This window comes from Ambystoma mexicanum, chromosome 9 (assembly GCF_040938575.1).
Source record: "Ambystoma mexicanum isolate Mex_15411 chromosome 9, UKY_AmexF1_1, whole genome shotgun sequence".
Taxonomy (NCBI): Eukaryota; Metazoa; Chordata; class Amphibia; order Caudata; family Ambystomatidae; genus Ambystoma; species Ambystoma mexicanum.
The window spans coordinates 805,105,136-805,122,311 of record NC_090931.1 but is presented as its reverse complement, the minus strand read 5'-3'; the positions used below and the strand labels follow the sequence as shown (position 1 = coordinate 805,122,311).

General features: G+C 46.3%; 1 protein-coding gene across 1 annotated transcript in view; it reads right to left on the bottom strand.

Annotated features, from left to right (window-relative positions):
- Nucleotides 1-17,176, bottom strand: part of ITGAV (integrin subunit alpha V) — an 800,372-nt gene that overhangs the window by 151,624 nt on the left and 631,572 nt on the right. The window contains exon 24 of the mRNA XM_069615781.1: nt 1,583-1,688. Coding sequence (XP_069471882.1) covers nt 1,583-1,688 — 106 coding nt within the window. The remainder of the gene's footprint in view (nt 1-1,582; nt 1,689-17,176) is intronic.

Here is a 17,176-nt window from a genome sequence, read left to right as displayed (position 1 = left end):
CACCGAGTGAGGCGTCTGTTGTGACAATCGCTTGTACTTCCGGATCGAAGAAGGGTTTCCCCTTCAACAGATTTTCTCTTGTCCACCAGTGAAGATTTTGTACTAGTGTTGGCGAAACGGATCGTCCCACTGACCACTCGCCTGAGACCACTGTTTCGCCAACTACTCCTGTATGGGTCACATGCACAGTCGCGCGTGAGGAACCAGGTAAATGCAAGATGTCATCATGCCTAGTAAACGCATCACTTTGCGCACCCTCATCTGGTGGCTGGCCTGATAATGTGGTATTTGTAGTAACCTATTTTGGACTCCGACGGAAAGACTAATCCTTCTTGTGTTTCTACGACAGCTCCTAGGAACTGTTTGGTTGTGCTTGGCACTAGGCTTGATTTTTTCTCGTTAATGGAAAGCCCAAATGGAAGAGTAGGTTAATAGTTCTCTGAATATTTAGCCTGCAAATTAGGGGGGATAGTATTACTGGCACGCCCTGTTGACGTCCCTTTGAGTTTCGAAAACAACCTAAATTGTATTTTGAATTGAACATTGCCGAGTATATATAATAGGCATATTTTTATAGAACCACTGTGCGTTTCCTTGACGGCAAGTGTGCTGAAAGGTATTTTTACTCTATTATAGTGCTTCTCCCTCCTAGACTAAGCCTGGTTACTCAGCCATAGCTATACCAACACATTTGGGTGGTTCAGGCCAAACCTAACTAGAGCCATGTAAATCTAAGAGGGAGTCTTCTTTAGTCCTAGCATAGGTGGACTTAAATTCCTAACAGTACTGACCTCTGCTGCATAGGTTTTTTAATCCCCCTGCCTGAGACCTTCTGTGAACCTGCCTGTTTTACTCTGTGTGCACTGGTAGGTCAACCACAGGTTTACCTCATCTGAAAAACCTCCTGCAAGCTTGGGACAGTCCTCTACTAATGGTTTGGGATCAGAAAATAGTAACATTTGATATTCTGCAATGCTTGTGAGGGAGGGAGCAAAAGCTTGCTACATTTCAACTGCATGGGTTTGTGTTCTTTCCCTTGGCAGAGAAGAAAACTGATAGAATGTATGTGGTGCAGGATCTCAGATTATTTTTCCTCGGCAGAGCTGCCAGTGAAAACAAAATAACATCCATCGTTTGTTTTGCAGAAATGCTTTATGCTTGCAAGGCTTTCCCTTAAGTCTCTTTGCAATTGGCCCACCAGACAACAGAGGAACTGGATCTCCTGTTGTGTAGGAATGGGACAGGAATATTTTAGGGGCATGGTTTTCTGCAGCATAATGCCAAAAGCAGAATGATAGCAATGTGTAGTACCAGCAGTTTCTGGTGTAGACAAAGGAATGGCACCAGTTTACTCTCAGTTGAGGATAGAAGAGAACTGTAAATTGGCGTAACTAAAAATATTCAATAGAATTTTATTCATTAAAGCAATAGTTTTGAGACGCAAGTACTCAGTTACTATGTTCAATACAACATTTGTTCAAGGTTTTCATAAATGCACAAAATGGTAATACACTTGCTTAGTTGCCAGTACTCAAATCTAATAGGTTCGCACAGTGGCCAAAATATAAACATATATACTTGCCTCATAGATATGCTGAACTAAAGGCCCAATATCATCCTCTGTCTGGGGCGGTGTCTTCGGCTGCCAGTTTACTATCGGCAGAAAAATCTGATCAGGAGTTGAAACTCTGGAGCAAATAAATTAATCAAAATATCAATTTTGAAATCTAGGCAAACTGAAGCACATTGCAGATGTTGAATACATCATAGTATATAATAAAACGCCAGATGCACGTTTGTCTGAAGCCGTCCAGCCCGCTTCGCCGGTTATCACCGCTAGAGGGAGCTGTTGCCTTACGCATAGAACAATAAGACTTCAAGTTCATCTTCCAGTCGAACAAAATGGTTATTTCAACAATGATAACATACAATTAGTTTCAGAAAAGGCCCAAGACAGGGATACCACTTTAGCAGCATACTTCAAGTTGCATACACTAAGAAAATATATATATTTAAAAAAAACATACAGAAATTCATTTGGTTAAGTACTATTTCTCTAACAAAATCAATACCTTTTTTTCATTACTTATGTAATTATTCATTGTCATATTTCTGGGTATGTATTATATCAATAATATTTTTCATGTTCATTGTTTTATGAGTTTGGGCAACAAATGCTTCTAGTTGGAGGAAGTGCGGGGCGGGGGGAGTTTATGGGACACAAGCAGTAAGACTGGGGGATGGGATGTATAATCATTTGGTACGCAAGTCTTTGGGAAACGTAGCTGTATCATCAACCCCCACCCCCCCCCCCCCCCGACACTGAACCAAGGGAATAACCCAATGTTTAGGGAATGTTGTTGTTAACAGTTTAAGGTCCACGTTGGAAGGTTGTATAGTGACAGCGAGGTCGATATTGGTAAACTGTAACACAGGTGACTGGAACAGAGGACACCCAGGGATGGCTGGGTCCCTCCGCAATGGAGGGGAACTACAGAACACTTATCACTCCCCCAGGCATCGCAGGACAGTACACACATCTCATGGCACATGATGGGCAGATATCACTACTAACATGGAACGTCAATGGGCTAGGCTCTAGCATAAAACGTAGGCTGGTGCTCCAATACCTAAACCACCACTCCCCAGATATCGCACTCCTTAAGGAGATCCACCTAATGGGAACTCGATGCAGCTTCTTCAAGAGGTCTAACTACCTGCACGCATACCATGCTGGATTTTCGAGAGGGGCTAGGGGCGTGATGGTTCTCATCCACAAACGTGTCCCATTTCAAACACAGACATCGTAGACATGTGGGGAGAAAAATGGGGCCTCATCGCAATTTACACTCCCCCTACATTCAACGGAAATTCTGGACGAGCTACAGGCAATAATGCTCTATGAAGAGGCAGATTCATGGGTAGTGGGAGGAGACTTCAACAAGGTCATGGAGGTCGGCAGGGATAGGTTGAGTAGCAACAATAGACCCCGGGACACCCCCTACCAAACTGTATACCTTTGTCGAGGCAATGGGGCAGGTAGGCACATGGAGGGCACTGCATGAAACCGATACCAGATTCTCATTTTATTCTAATGCACACAAAATCGCTCTCACGTTTAAATTATGTTTTTACCCCCTGAAACATGTCCCACAGACTGCTGTCTGCAACATTTCTTGCTAGAGGGATCTCCGATCACTCCCCCTGCTGATCACGCTAAAAAACCTGCATCATAAACCTGAAGGCTCGTGGCACTTAAACACTAACTATCTGGGGATACCCGAAATACCAGAGGGCCTCACAAAAAAACACCCAGTACTTGGACCTGAAGGAAGGGTCAGTGGACTGCCCAATTACATTATGGGAAGCCTATAAAACTATCCTCCAGGGGGAAGCCATCTCCATAATATCCGTATACTGTGAGCAACATACCCGGGAGATTGCGGAGGTGGAAAAAAAGCTGAGCGTAAAGGAAGAACAACTTCAGGAACAAGGAACCCAGGCGTCACAGGAGGCCTTAGTGACGGCAGAAGTAGCTCTGAGAAACATAGCTCTAGACAATGTACGGGGTGCCCACTGGTCGGTCCGGAGTCAAATATTTGAGAACCGGGACAAAGCAGGCAAGACATTTGCATGGCTAGAAAGGCGGGAACAGCGTAAGGGTCAAGTACGGGCCATTCAAATCGGACACTGGGGAAATGTTAACTACAGACTCCGACATAGGGGAGGGCTTTGCTGTCTATTATAAACAACTATATTCCCCCTGATAAATGTGCCCGGGATAAACGCTCCAACATTCCTACACTCAGTTGAACTCCTTCGACTCTCCAATCAACTAGCACGGTCTTGAGTCTGAGATCACCGAGGACGAGGTCCAAAAGGCCCCGTCACAGCGCCAATCCGGGAAGATCTCCGGACCCAATGGCTTCCTGATAAAAACCTGGAGGAAACTGGGGGGAGCAACGACGGGGCACATACACTGCATGTTCGTGCACTGTAAAGAAAAGGGACGACTGACCCCAGATCTCAGGAAGGCGTGCAGAGTAGTGATCCCCAAACCTGGGAAACCCCCGGAACACTGTGCTTCCTACCGACCTCTCTTTGATAAACGAGGAAGCTAAAATTCTGGCGCAAATCCTTGCTAATAGACTGCTTGGAATGATCGAATCCCTCATTCATCCTGACCAATGCAGATTCATGCCTGACAAATCTACCCGCATGAATCTCTGTAGAGTCCAACTTGCTCTTGATCGCTCATCCGAAATCCCAGAGCCACTAGCTCTCTTAGTAGCGGATTTCGAAAAGGCGTATAACTCCTTGGGTTGGGACACCCTGTGGGAAATCATGAACCAGATGTGTTTCGGGCAAGGTTTCATAGCCTGGGATAAGCTCCTTTATGACTCGATGGTGCGAGTAAATGGTAGGTCCTCTAGGGTGTTTCCACTGGGCCGCGGGACCAGACAGGGCTGCCCCTTCTCTCCCTTGCTGTTTCTCCTTGCCATAGAACAATTCGTGATTAGACTCCGAGAAGATAAGAATTGGACGGGATTCTCATGGCCCAGGGCGGAGGAAGATCGGGTCTCGCCATACGCAGACGATCTCCTTGTCTACCTAGGCGACCCTGCAGCCTCCTGTTGGGTAGTGTCCTGTATCCTCTCGGATTTTCAAAAATTAATCAGGCTCTGTGTAAATACAGCCTGCTGAAGGATGTTCAAGTTGTGATCTGAAAATTGAGCATGCTGAAGCCTCCACTGATCAGGACCCACGCCAAGTTTGGCTGGGTCTGGATGTTCCACTGCCCCGCCTGTGTCATGAAACCCCTGCTGGGGATCAGAAGATGGTCGGGAACCCAGGAGCACAACTGCAGCAGATCCAAAAACCAGGTCTCGAAAGCCAGTCGGGGGCAACCCAGCTGAGGTTTTAGCCAATGGAAGCCCGTAACTTGCTGAGGGTTCTGTTAGACCAGGGGGGTTGGCGGGAACGCATAACACCTATGGCCGTGCCAACAGATCTAGAAGGCATCTCCCAGTGACCACCAAACTGGCCAAGAGGAAAAATGGGGGCACTTGGCATTCAGGGGAGATACAAACAAATCTAGGTCCGCGAACCCCCAATGCTGTAACAGTGGCAACAAGGAGTTGTATAACTCCCACTCGCAGGTGTTGCCCCCGAAGCGACTCAGCTGATCCGCTTCTGCATTGCTGTTCCCTGGCAGGTGGACTGACAAAATCCAAATCCTCTGTAAGGGCCCATTCCCAGATAGAAACCACCTCCATGGAGAGAGGGGGGGGGGACGGGTGCCACCCTGCTTGGTCAGAACAGACTTCTCCATGATTAGGGGTGTTAAGCAAGATTGTATGCAGTACCCTTTGGGTGCACTACAATAACCCTGACCTCTTGGCAATAGGGACACAACCTTTGGTATAAGTCTGAACTACACAAGTTGGTAGTGTGTCTGAGCAGCCAGGCTCATCTCAAGATGGGTCAATGTGAGCACTAATGTTGTGACACAGTTTCACAGTACAGTTATTCAAATAGACTCTTACACTCAAGGTGTCTTGATAAAACAATTAATTTCACAGTCAGTTATACAAGCCTTCTTAAGAAGGGAGCAATATATGTAACAATCATAATACACTTCAAAACACACTCTGTTCCTCCAAATCAGATGATACCCATTGGGGATGGCACACAGACAATTCCTACACCCTCAGGTGACTTAAATAGCGAAGACACCGGACATCGATTTATCACTGGTACATTTAGAGCAATACTGAGTTTGGTGTAAAAGATAGAAGAGAGGAATAAAACAAAGGCTAACAAATAATTCACAAAGTACTTTTAAAAACCATCCATTGTCAAATAAGTTTAAACCTTTCCTGAGGTCAAAATAAGCACAGAGTCAAAGGGAAGAGGAGTCCCTCAGGGAGCCAGGACAGCCAATGTTAAGAGCACAATGTCTAGGGGAGCTGAATATCTTCTTTGCAGGTAAGTAAAAAGTCTTGCACAATCTTTTTAGAAAAGTTTATAGCAAATAGAACACTTGACGGGCCACACGTTGGGAGGCTTGTGAGGGGCAAAGCTGTAGCAACTCTGCAAGTTAACTAAGACAGGGCTCAACTGAGAGCAAGCAAGGCTACACAACAAGAGGTAAGTTCTTTTAGACTTTACAGTACCTCTGGTTAGAAGAAATGGTTCCAGCTGGCTTCTGATCCTGTACAGTTTTTCAGATCCTGTTGTTGCTGAGCCTCAGTCGTGGGGACAAGAGGGGGGAAGTCTGGGGGTCCAGCTCTGCAAAGGGAAGGTCAGCAGCAGCAATGGGGAAACTTCAATTCAGCAGTGCTTCAGTGTTTCAGCTCATCGCGTCTGAAAGCAAATAACACCGCGGTTATCGGATACCATTCTGGACTTTCCTCGCATCTGGGGCCCAGCACTCTGTTGAGGCGGCTCAGGGTTGGTCAGTCCTGCTTCAGGGAATTCCGCAGGATCTTCCTGGTGCTCTGGTCCGACTTAAAAGCAACACACACAAACTGGTGTTCCTCTCCCTGGCGCTTCGGTTACAGCAGCAGTGGAAGTACAGCCAGCTCCGAGAGGATGTCCAGACGGGCTTACTTTGGAGTGGATTGGTCCCACCAACTCAAGGGGAGAAGTCGTCCTTGCAGGGCTTCTCTAGTTGAGGCGAATTCAGAGCTTCAGCACAGCAGCAGGGCTTCACCGGGAAAACCAACTGTCCAGGAGTTGCAGCAGGCGTCTCTTCCAAGTTCTTCTTCGGATTCCCTTGTCCAGTGGGCGACTCTGCCTTCCAAGCCAAAAAGCCTTGCCTTTTATGCAGGTTTCTCCCATTCATTCCAGCCCAGCTGTCAATCACGCAGCAGGGTGCCGGCCAATCACCTTTGGGTGCATTCCTGTAACCAAGGGGATTAAGCACAGGGAGTTTCGGGCACCTCCCTCACTTCCTGCTCCTGCCAGACATACTGGAGCCAGAGGCGGGCTTCACTCCTGAATCCCGCCAAAGACAAAATGAACAAAGGGACCAGACCTGGTTTGGCGCGTAGAGTAAAAATCCCAAGAAGGACCTTTCCAACAAGAAATGGCGAAAAAAGACGACCGGGGCCATTTTGACAAAATGGGCACCCAGGGGTGCTTTACTGTAACTGTGAACGCAGCCCACGGTAAAAACCACAATGCTAGTAAAAAGTAAACCACTGCCACCAGTCATTAATTGTGGTAAGCGTAACAAAAATGTTACATGAGAAACTAGACATAGTGGATACAAAGTAACCCCTCCAGCACACCATGGTAAGATAGTGTGTGCCGAGTCTAGAAAGTTACACAATGTAAGTAAAGTCAATTTCACTTCACTGCTCTTTGCAACAGTAGTTTCACCAAGAGAAGGTATTTAAACCTTTTGGAAATCTAAAAGACTCCCATGTGCCACTGCACTGAATGTGCAGTGTGTCACAATGTAAAGATGATGCCTATGGAGCTTGTCAGACTCCAAAGTCAAAAGAAATGCAGAGTCCAAATCACATTAAGAATACATGAGAGGGTGAGAAAAGGGGCTCACTCTCTCCATGTTGGAAATTAAACGTCCTCAAGGTGCTGGGGGGTCTAAGGTAGAAGAGAATTGGTACATTTATGAGAATTCTCCCCAACAAGGGGCAACAATGCCTTGAAGGCCATGCCCACTGCCCTGAGCAGACTGATATGTAGGAGTTAAAAGCATGAAAAGGGGGAGTGTGATGGGTTAGGGTGCTCTCAACTGTCATAAAATCTAGGTAGTCCAAAGCAGTTGGGACTGCACAGGAGGTTCCCCTACGTTCCTCCAACAGTTATCAGCATGAGAGTGTGGTATCTGCAGTTATACTGCGCAGAAGACTCAGTATTCAAATATTCAAGTCCTTCATATTATATAATATCAAGGATTTGAATATTTGAATACAGAGTCTTCTGAGCAGTATAACTGCACATACACCACACTCATGTTGATATGTAGGAGGGCTTCCATCCTGGACCATGCTCTGAATCGCATAGCCCACCAGAATTTCTCTCCAGCCCGAAAGAGTAATCCATCACCACCAGAGTTGGCACAGGTCAGGTGAAGGGGACTCCCACTGAAACATTGCCAGCCACCAGTGAAGGCCGGGCAGAAGGAGCAGCAGTATAGGGATCCTGTCTGACTGAGGCCCTGTTCCTTGATCCCAATTGGCCACCAGGTGGAGCTGGAGGCGCCACACCTTGTGACTGGTGTGCTGTACAGTGAGCACACAGGAGGCCATCAGGCCCAGAATGTTCTGGTTTCACCATGCCAAGGTGGTCAATTTGGCAACAAAGTGTTCCACAGCCTTGCAGCGGTACATAAGCCTCTCAAGCGTGGGAACACCTGCTGAACTGTAGTGTTCCAATGCACCCCTAGGAAGACCATTTCTTGAGACGGGCATAACTGATTTCCTCTGGTTGAGGGAAAACCCCAGCTGATGAAGGGGATCCACCAATCTGTGGCAGGAGTGCACCACCCCTTCGGGTGACGCCGCCCTCACCAACCAGCCGTCCAAATAAGGGTATAGACGATGGCCCTGCAAGCGCAGAAGGCCCGCCATTGAATTCATCAACTTTGTGAAGACAAAAGGGGCCGAGTTCAGGCCGAAGGCCCGCACTTTGTACTGGAAGTAGTACGACGTAATTGTGAACCGCAGAAACTTCCAATGCGGTTGATCTATCGGTACATGCATGTATGCATCCTTGAGGTCCAGGGAACACATCCAGTCCCATGCACCCAGAGACTTGGCTATGTGAGCAGGAGTAATCACCTTGAAGCGTTCCAGCAGTAAAGACATTTAGAAATGACAGGTCTAGGACTAGCCTCGGGCCAGCCTGGTTGTTCTTGGGTACCGCAAAAATCATGGAATAGTAACCAAAGCCCCGGCCTACAAGGGGAACTGGTTCTATCACCTGCATCCCTAAGAGCAAAAGGATCTCCCATAAAAGGGCCGATCTGACGAAGAGGAGGAGAGAGCTGGTAGAGCTGTGCTCCACGACCTTGACGTCACAGCTTCTTGGCGTCGGGGGCAGAGGAGGCCCTCACCTTGGGCGCCGGTAGCCAGAACGGCCTCACGTCTGTCCAACGCCCAGAAGAGCATCTTGGCTTGGGAGTCATTAACTTTAGAGGCCTCAGGCCTGCGAGAACCTGAATTCGAGGAACTCCGATCTGTGGAAACCCTGGGGAAGGAGTCGCCGTGCTGTGGAGCCGTGCTGAACAGAGGGCCTACCTTGTCTTAAAAGGGAGGTCCTGGAGACAAAGTGCTTAAGGTGGGAGGAGGACAAGTGTGGCAGGAAGACAAGTGTGGCAGATCACTCTCCACCGTGACAACCGATTATTCAAGCCCTGTGACAGAGCACTGCAAGCCGAATATGCGGTGGTCAGGCCCCAAACACTCAAGACAGAGTGAATGGGTGTCTGAGGCTGGGAACGATCGGTAGCATGAGGCACATCTCGTGAATCCTCCTGCGGCCAACATGCGCCGGGGAGGCGAGGCACCGAAGGGAAATTAAATGAGATTGAAAAACTAAACGGGGAGCAAGCGGAAAGCTAAAAAAGTATCTGCGATAGCTGCCAGGTCAGACACCATCCATGCAGAAAAAGGGACTGAGGTGAGGTGCCAGAGGGCGGGGCCTCGGCGGGGGGGGATTGAGGGGTTCGCAGACCAGAAGCCGCGCCCCTGAGCCCTATACTACATTTCAAAGGTGAAGCTCAATTTTCCGCTGGCAAAGGTTCCGGTACCATCCCCATGTTGGGGGACGCCCACAAAGATGGAGGAAAGGGGACAGGACGTATGAGTACCAGAGTTTTCACAGGAGTCATACATTTACTTTCTATCACACAGAGTTGTGGACATTAAATGCATCAAGCAACTGTGAGTACAATAAGAACAATGTGACATAAATGTAACCTCAGTAGTTGTTACTTATAAAGAGCCATCTATGAAATGAAAATGTTTTTCGAAGTAAAAAGCCCTTTGCATGGAACTGGGCTGCTCATCAATTGAGGATGTGCACTCTCTGTAACCTATATTACACTGGCTTAGGCTATGGTGTAATGGTAAAGCGTTACTCACCCACGAACCGATCATCTCCCTGATTGAGAAGGACTTGAGAGGCATATTCCCATGGTTGTCCCATATAATAAACTGGGGGCAATTAACATCACGCACCTGTATCCACCTGCTAGTCTGCTTGCTCAGGGAGAGATAGATCAATTGACTGCCTGTTTTGTGAGCATGGAGAGAGAAGGCACAGAAATACTATGACAATGGTCGCGGGGATGGTGGGGTGATAGATCTTGCCCTGTGTGTGAAACGCCCTACGAGGACCTGGCACATCTGACTCTTTTGCCCTGCTTATGCACAAGCTAGAGGAAAGCTTATAGGACCCATCACAGGAATTGGGCTTTGCACAATATCGGGAAGCGCCAATATATTTGATGTGGGTTGATTCACCCCATGTTGGCTGGTTACTACTTGCCTATTTGAAAACATTGCTTCACCTCCGTAAACGATTGCAAAATATACTGCCTTGAAACAAGTTTAGGTATACTTATATATGACCTATGCTCTGCGATTTCCCTTAGCTGATATTTTCCCGAGGCTCACTGAAATTTGTGTCTTAATGAGCATTTTGTTTTGTATGCATACTTATAAATGATCTGTGCCCGGAAACCCTTTTTTAGCCGCTATCTTTGTGAGGTTTTAATGAGCATGTGATTTACTGCATCTCAAGTGGGATGTGTTTTTTCTATTTTGCATTATGGACTGAATTTTAACTGATTCCTGTCTTTTGCACTGTTTTTATGGATTGTTTCTAACGCAAATCCAAAATAAACAGGATTATGATGAAAAAGCCCTTTAGAATTTTGACTACCTTTTTTCCTCAACATTACATCTCAATTGACAATGATATTTATTAATGGATTGTGATAAATAAGCAATAAATCACCTTGCACTAGTCAAAAAACAAGTCAGTGACCGATATTCTGTCTGGCAAGAATAAAATGTACAGAAGCAATTAAAGTATTATGTACAAAAATTATATGCATTATGGAGAGTGGCGATTTAAGAATTGGTACAACTGAAAAATCCCTTTTCAAGGTTTTGGATTCCATAATTTTGAATCACAAAATATAAATGGAGATTAATGGGATTTGGTTATGTGTAGGACAGTGATGTTGGTTTTGATATAGTTGTGTATTTTCTGATACCATGTTTGTATAAAATGAGAGCGTTTCCTAATTAGCGCAAAGAATGTATTTTTGAAATAATTATTTTGCGATCTGTTAGGAAAGATTTTCTTTTTACTGCTTTTCTCTCAGTCTTCTATAGGACATCCTTTATTTTTCCTATTGTTTACTTGCTGACTCGTAGGCAAGTAAAGCCATCCGTTTTACATCCTTTATTTTTTGCTCACTCTCATTGGCAAACTGATGCAGTGGCGTAGTGGGAACCCCCGCAGCCCCGGCGGTGGGCCCGAGGGGGTGGGGGGAGGGTGCACCCCGCACCCCAGACTGCAGCAATATGGCATCGCTGCTATGAGTGCCGGCTGCTCTCCAACCCGGCTGGTGTTAGGGAGATTAATCATTTTATGCTTCATCCCCTCTCCTAGTAAGACCCTCCCAGCACTTTTTGCTGGACTTCTGGACCTATTTCTTTCAATCCTGAATGAGTGGAGCCCCTTTCCACTCATTCATTCTTGTGGGCTCTGTCTTTTGGAACTCTATTATTTATATTCTACCTGTACTATGGAGTCCGTCGGCTCCATAGCTCTTAAAGGAATCTGTTTTTACTACTGCAGCACATAGCTCCTTATGGGCAGTGTTGCCAGGAGCCCTTAGGCGCCTCCTTTGAGATTATTTTTCTATATCCTCAAGTAACTACTGTTCAGAGGTACTTTGTGTCTCTCCCAAAACTCTGTAGCTTGAGAGACTGGCACACACCAGCTTCAGTGGAGTGCCAAAGGGATACTTAGTATCCCCCTTCTCTCTAGATCTGTGACTTTTTAGTCACATAGACTATCACCTAGTTATGGCGGGTGGCAGTGGACGTGTTCTACCAACTATTGTGTAATTTTTATACCACAGTCTATGTCCATTGCATCAGTAGTGCACAATAGGGGCACCCAAGTACCAACTTGGTCCTCCCTTCTTTTTTTCACAATTACTAGTGTGGTTGTTCTTTGTTAGCCCTTCTACCATTCAGGGAGCGGGAGTTAAGTATGTGTGTTTTGCCTTTGGCAGGAACCCTTGGGTATCCCCGCCTCGGCTCCAGAGTGTCTGGGCAGGCAGGAAGTGGGGTGGGGTGGGGGGGGGGGGAATAGTTTTCCACCCCCCTGTCCTTTGTCTGCCAGAGTGCCTGAATAGGTCCAGCTCCCACAGGGGGTCTGGCTGTCCTGATTTGACAGCCAAACGCTCCTTTCTGTAAAATGCTGAAAGATTGCAGAGGAGTGTGTGCTGGAACTGTATAAAGGCAGGGCTTCTGGAGAGAAAAGACCACTGGAAGCTGAAGAAACCGAAGAAGGTGACCAGAGACACCTACAGACCCTTTGCAACAGCATGAAGCGACCACTGCTATTCTGACTCTGTTTTCTGTTTGACGGAGGAGCTCCGAAGAGGGCGACTCCTTCCCTTCGGCTGGTGGGAACAATCAGTCCCAAGACTAACTTTGAAACAAACCACCTCCCAATGTCCTAAGAGCTGTGGAACCCCAATACAAGGAGACCTGCTGCCCATTTTGAGTGCATCGTTTTGGCAAGACCGAGTCCGTCCAATCTTTGCTGAACCCCTAAGGACACTCCAGAAATTTGATCCAACTCGCCTAGACTGCCTCACCAGAGTGTGGGACTGCAGGAAGCGAAGAATATTGACTGTGCGATCCGTGTCCTATGTTGGTACTGTAGAAAAGGTAGCAAAACCGCAGAGTGAACCAATAAGTTGCTGAAAGTCGTGCCACAGGTCCTCCCACGAGATTACTGCTGAGTGATCCCATCCATTGTCCTGCCTTCAGTCACCAGACCAAGGAATCCAGAGGTCGGGTCCAGAGCTGCAACATGGCAGAGCATCCAGCACAAAAATGATTTTCTAACCTAAGGTACTGTAGGGAAAAAGGTGTTGCTTACCTGATTCCAAGATGTTGCTCCAGAGCGTTTGAGTGCACGTAGAAGTGTCCAGGGCAGCCCCCTCTTACCTCTGACCCAAGCCGCTGCTTGGGTCCCCTTTTCAAGGCCGTTTTTATGTCTCCTTTGTTAGTTGTTAACTTGCTGCTTCAATAACTAGACACTGGAAGAAATCCACAGGAACTCTATTATTTGCGGATTGTCAAGACTTCAAGCCCTCAATGAATTGCCTTTAGCTAGGGTTGCGTTTTTGGACTTAAAAGACTTCATAGGCGAAGAAACCGTCCCTAGAACCTTGAACTAAGCTCATGCTACACTAACTAACCATTTTCCTCCCTTTAAGTGACGTTACACTGCAAACACAGTAAATGCACTACCGTATAAACTGCTGAAAAACGCACGAGTGCTCAATAACTGATATGATAACATTTTCTTTTCCCTTTCTAAGGTTGCTACAAATGTAACCGCGAACAAACACAAAAGTACCCTTTGCAGTGTATTATCAAGTATTCCTAAGTGTTCTAACGTAAGCGTCTGAAGTATTTAACCCCTTCAGTGCCAAGGATGAGCTCTCGTCCTTGGAATTACTTCCACAGTGCCAAGGACGAGATAGCTTGCCCTTTTTGGCACTCCGTTTTGAGTGATCCCTGAAACGCAGGGATCGTTCAAAACTGTAATCCAACCCTCTTGGCTATGTGAGGGGGAATTTCACGATTTTTTCAGACGGGAACAGCATACAGATATGGGCCTAGGGTGTCCAAGCCACCAAGGAAAACAGGGAACCGCATGCATTTCTGAAAAGAGGACACCCGTGGGAATACACAGAGGTCTGACTTGCGCGAAGCGGGCCAGAATTTATTACCCATTTCACCCCTTCCTAAACTTTGAATTTTGTCTACTTTTCAGAAATGTATGCCTTTCTGTCCTCCAATTCGGCTTTCCTACCCTTTTCTTCCATTCCGTCCATGCATGTCCAATTGGCAAAAATGGCCAAAATCGCCTACCTCTCACAAAAGGGTTGATAACCACATCAAAATAATGTTTTTTCATTTCCACTCAACCTGTTCTTGAAAGCCAGGAAATTGGAGCATTCAGCACAGCAAACCATGTGTTCCTAGCTCTTACAAGGAAAAAACAGGCTTCTTTGTACATCATTTTATTCACTTTTTTGAAAAAACACAACATTTTCACCTTTTTTGGTTATTTTCGCTCACCCCCTACAGCAACCTAGGATTACGACCGCCTACATGTGGGGAAAAAAAGAGGCCAAATTTGGCCGAGATATCTCATGTAACAAAAATGTTACAAGGCAATGAATGGTCACATACAGAAATCACCAAAAAAGGGCTTGGCACTGGGGGGAAATACCCATGGCACTTAAAGGGTTAAAGTGATTCTAGTGCAAATATAATATATACTTTTTATATAGTTATAAGTGTAAGTGTCTTTGTTGTGCTTCTCTGGCTAAGATTCAGTGTACTTACCTAGAGCTCACATCTTCCTCCTAAAATAAGCCTGACTGCTCTACCAAGGTCCTGAACTAATACAGACTGATATTAAGTGTTTGGGGGGGAGGGGGTCTACAAACCACTGGGATAGCTGAAGTCTTACTATGAGTAGGACTTTTAGAAAACCCCTAAAACACAGCAAAAGTCAAGTCCTGCTCTGCTGGACGAGGCGCACGGCACAAGTCCTGAGCCGCACCCTGACACCGACCATCGTTGGATGGAGAAGAGTCAGTCATCTGACATTTAGCAATGGAAGTTGAACTCGTTCCTGGTGTGTACATATAGTGGTGTGTGAAAGGGGATGTGCATGTTTTGAGAGAAGACCCCTATCGCTGCCAGCGCTAATGGAAGCAGCGTAAGTGAAATGCAAAGGGTTTCCGTAATGTAAAGACAGCAGCACATCTTTGATTGAGAGACAGACTGTAGCAATAATACAGTTCTGTGATTAAATAACGGGGGTTGGCAGTGTCCTGCGGCTGCCTAACCTCTGGGTTTTCCAGACGTTCTTCAGGAGACAGGAGGATATCTGCAGGATTTTGGGTTGCAGGTAAATGTTTTGCATTTGACAGGGCATCATTTTAATGGTGTACTACGACGTTAATTAGCACTCAGTGCAGTGACCTATTTTGCAAGTATAGTGCATTACAGAGTCGTGTTTGATTGACCTGACCAATCAGCTCTTCGCTATAAGAGCTTTATACACTTTTTACCATTTTTCATTCATGATTTATTACGCACTCTAAGTGCGGGTCCTTTGGGATTCGACGCTGCTTTGCTCTGCCTGGTTTTGATTCCAAGACAAACGTGTTGGAGATATATCCTCCCCACCAGGTATACCCAATATATTTTTTGCAAGGGTTTATGCTTTAGTCAAGTTGGTATATTATGAAATTATTAACAAATATGAAATTATTTAGGTTTGCCCAGTTGGAAATGATTGAAATATGTTGATGTTAAGCTGGTACCAATACACACTTTTTTAACCCGGGATGAGGCAGTGGTTACCCAGGGTGAGGTAGTAGTAGAGTTTGAATGCTAAAGGGCACTGCTAGGTGTGCAATGCAAACAGATGCAATCTCTGGGTTTTTGATTTTCAAATGTAGGCAGCTCTGGTGCCATGTCTGAAGGAGATGTCTTTGCAGTGGATTTTTCAATTCAACTCTTTCCTGCCACAGATACGCAGACAGCTCAGCCCCAGATTACCCACATTACTGCATAATGAGAAACGCCAGTTGCACTACGTCTGCTCTGCTTTTGAAGAGGGGCTTCATTGCATGATGCTGTATTCCCCAGATTTGATGTGGTCTCAAATGGAAAGGCCAGCACATGTGAAAAACATGCAGGCAAGACTGAAGCTGGGCAATAAGGCCTGCTTTTAATCAGTCCGAACAAAGTAGTGCAACTGTGACCTTAGAGGACGACGGGGTAGGCCGGAGCCTAGTGCAACATGTGACAAGATATTGCGATCAGGGACGGTTAACGGTGGAACAGGCTAAAGAAGGTGGTGCCCCGGTATTATATATTTTTTCCTTCATCGGTCACAGTCAGTGGAATCATTTATATATTGCCTAGACTCGCTGAAAGTATCTCCACGAGAACCTTAACTAACATCTACCTGAAAAGATGCCATTTCAACAGGGACATGCAAGTAGAAATCGCTTGCGTTGTCATTAACAAAATATGGTAATTTACTCCACACCCTGTGTCCCAAGAACGAAAGTCTCATCACCTCTGGTCCGACAGAGCTTTTGGGGTGAATAGTCTGATCCTCCATGGAATAAAGTTTCCACAGGAGAGGAGGCAGAACCCTACCACAACCAGTGATTTAGAGGAGCATAGCAAGGAAAACGGGTGCACCTATGCCCCCTGCCCCCATGTACTCTGAGACTATGGGCGGGGCATATGGTGATGGACGGGGTATAATGCGGTTGGGGCAGAGCTTAGGGGGCTGCCACTGGGAAGTCTTGCAGGGGGACCCCCACATTTTGTGCCACTGAACTGATCAGTCCTTAAGACTATCAGTAATGGGAAACTGTCTCCCTTCATTAATTTCTGGCATTTTGTAGTGTGATTAGGATAATTTGTATCCTTAGAACATTTTATTTTGCAACTTTGTGGATACAAATAAAATGTGTCCCGTATGGGCTGGTGGGAGTGGATATTTTTCTACCATGTTTTTAAGTTTTTGCTCATGCATTTTTTCATTTTCTGGCATAATGACAGAGCACATCCACCCTAAAATGGGCGTGGTATGAGATGTTCTCCTGTCGTTTGGCCATTTTGTACTTCGGCCTTTCACGTCTGGAATTGCTGTAAATGAAAAGCACTTTCCCAGAAATCCCCTGATTTCTCTGGCAAAGTGGCAGTCTGTGGGTGTTGTCGGATGTGGTGGCTGCGACGGTCTGGTCCAAGTGAACATCTATACCACAGAGTGTCTGCCACAGAGCAGAATGTTTGGTCAGTGGTTGTCAATGATTGCACAGCCCCTGCCAGTTTGAATGGTGCAG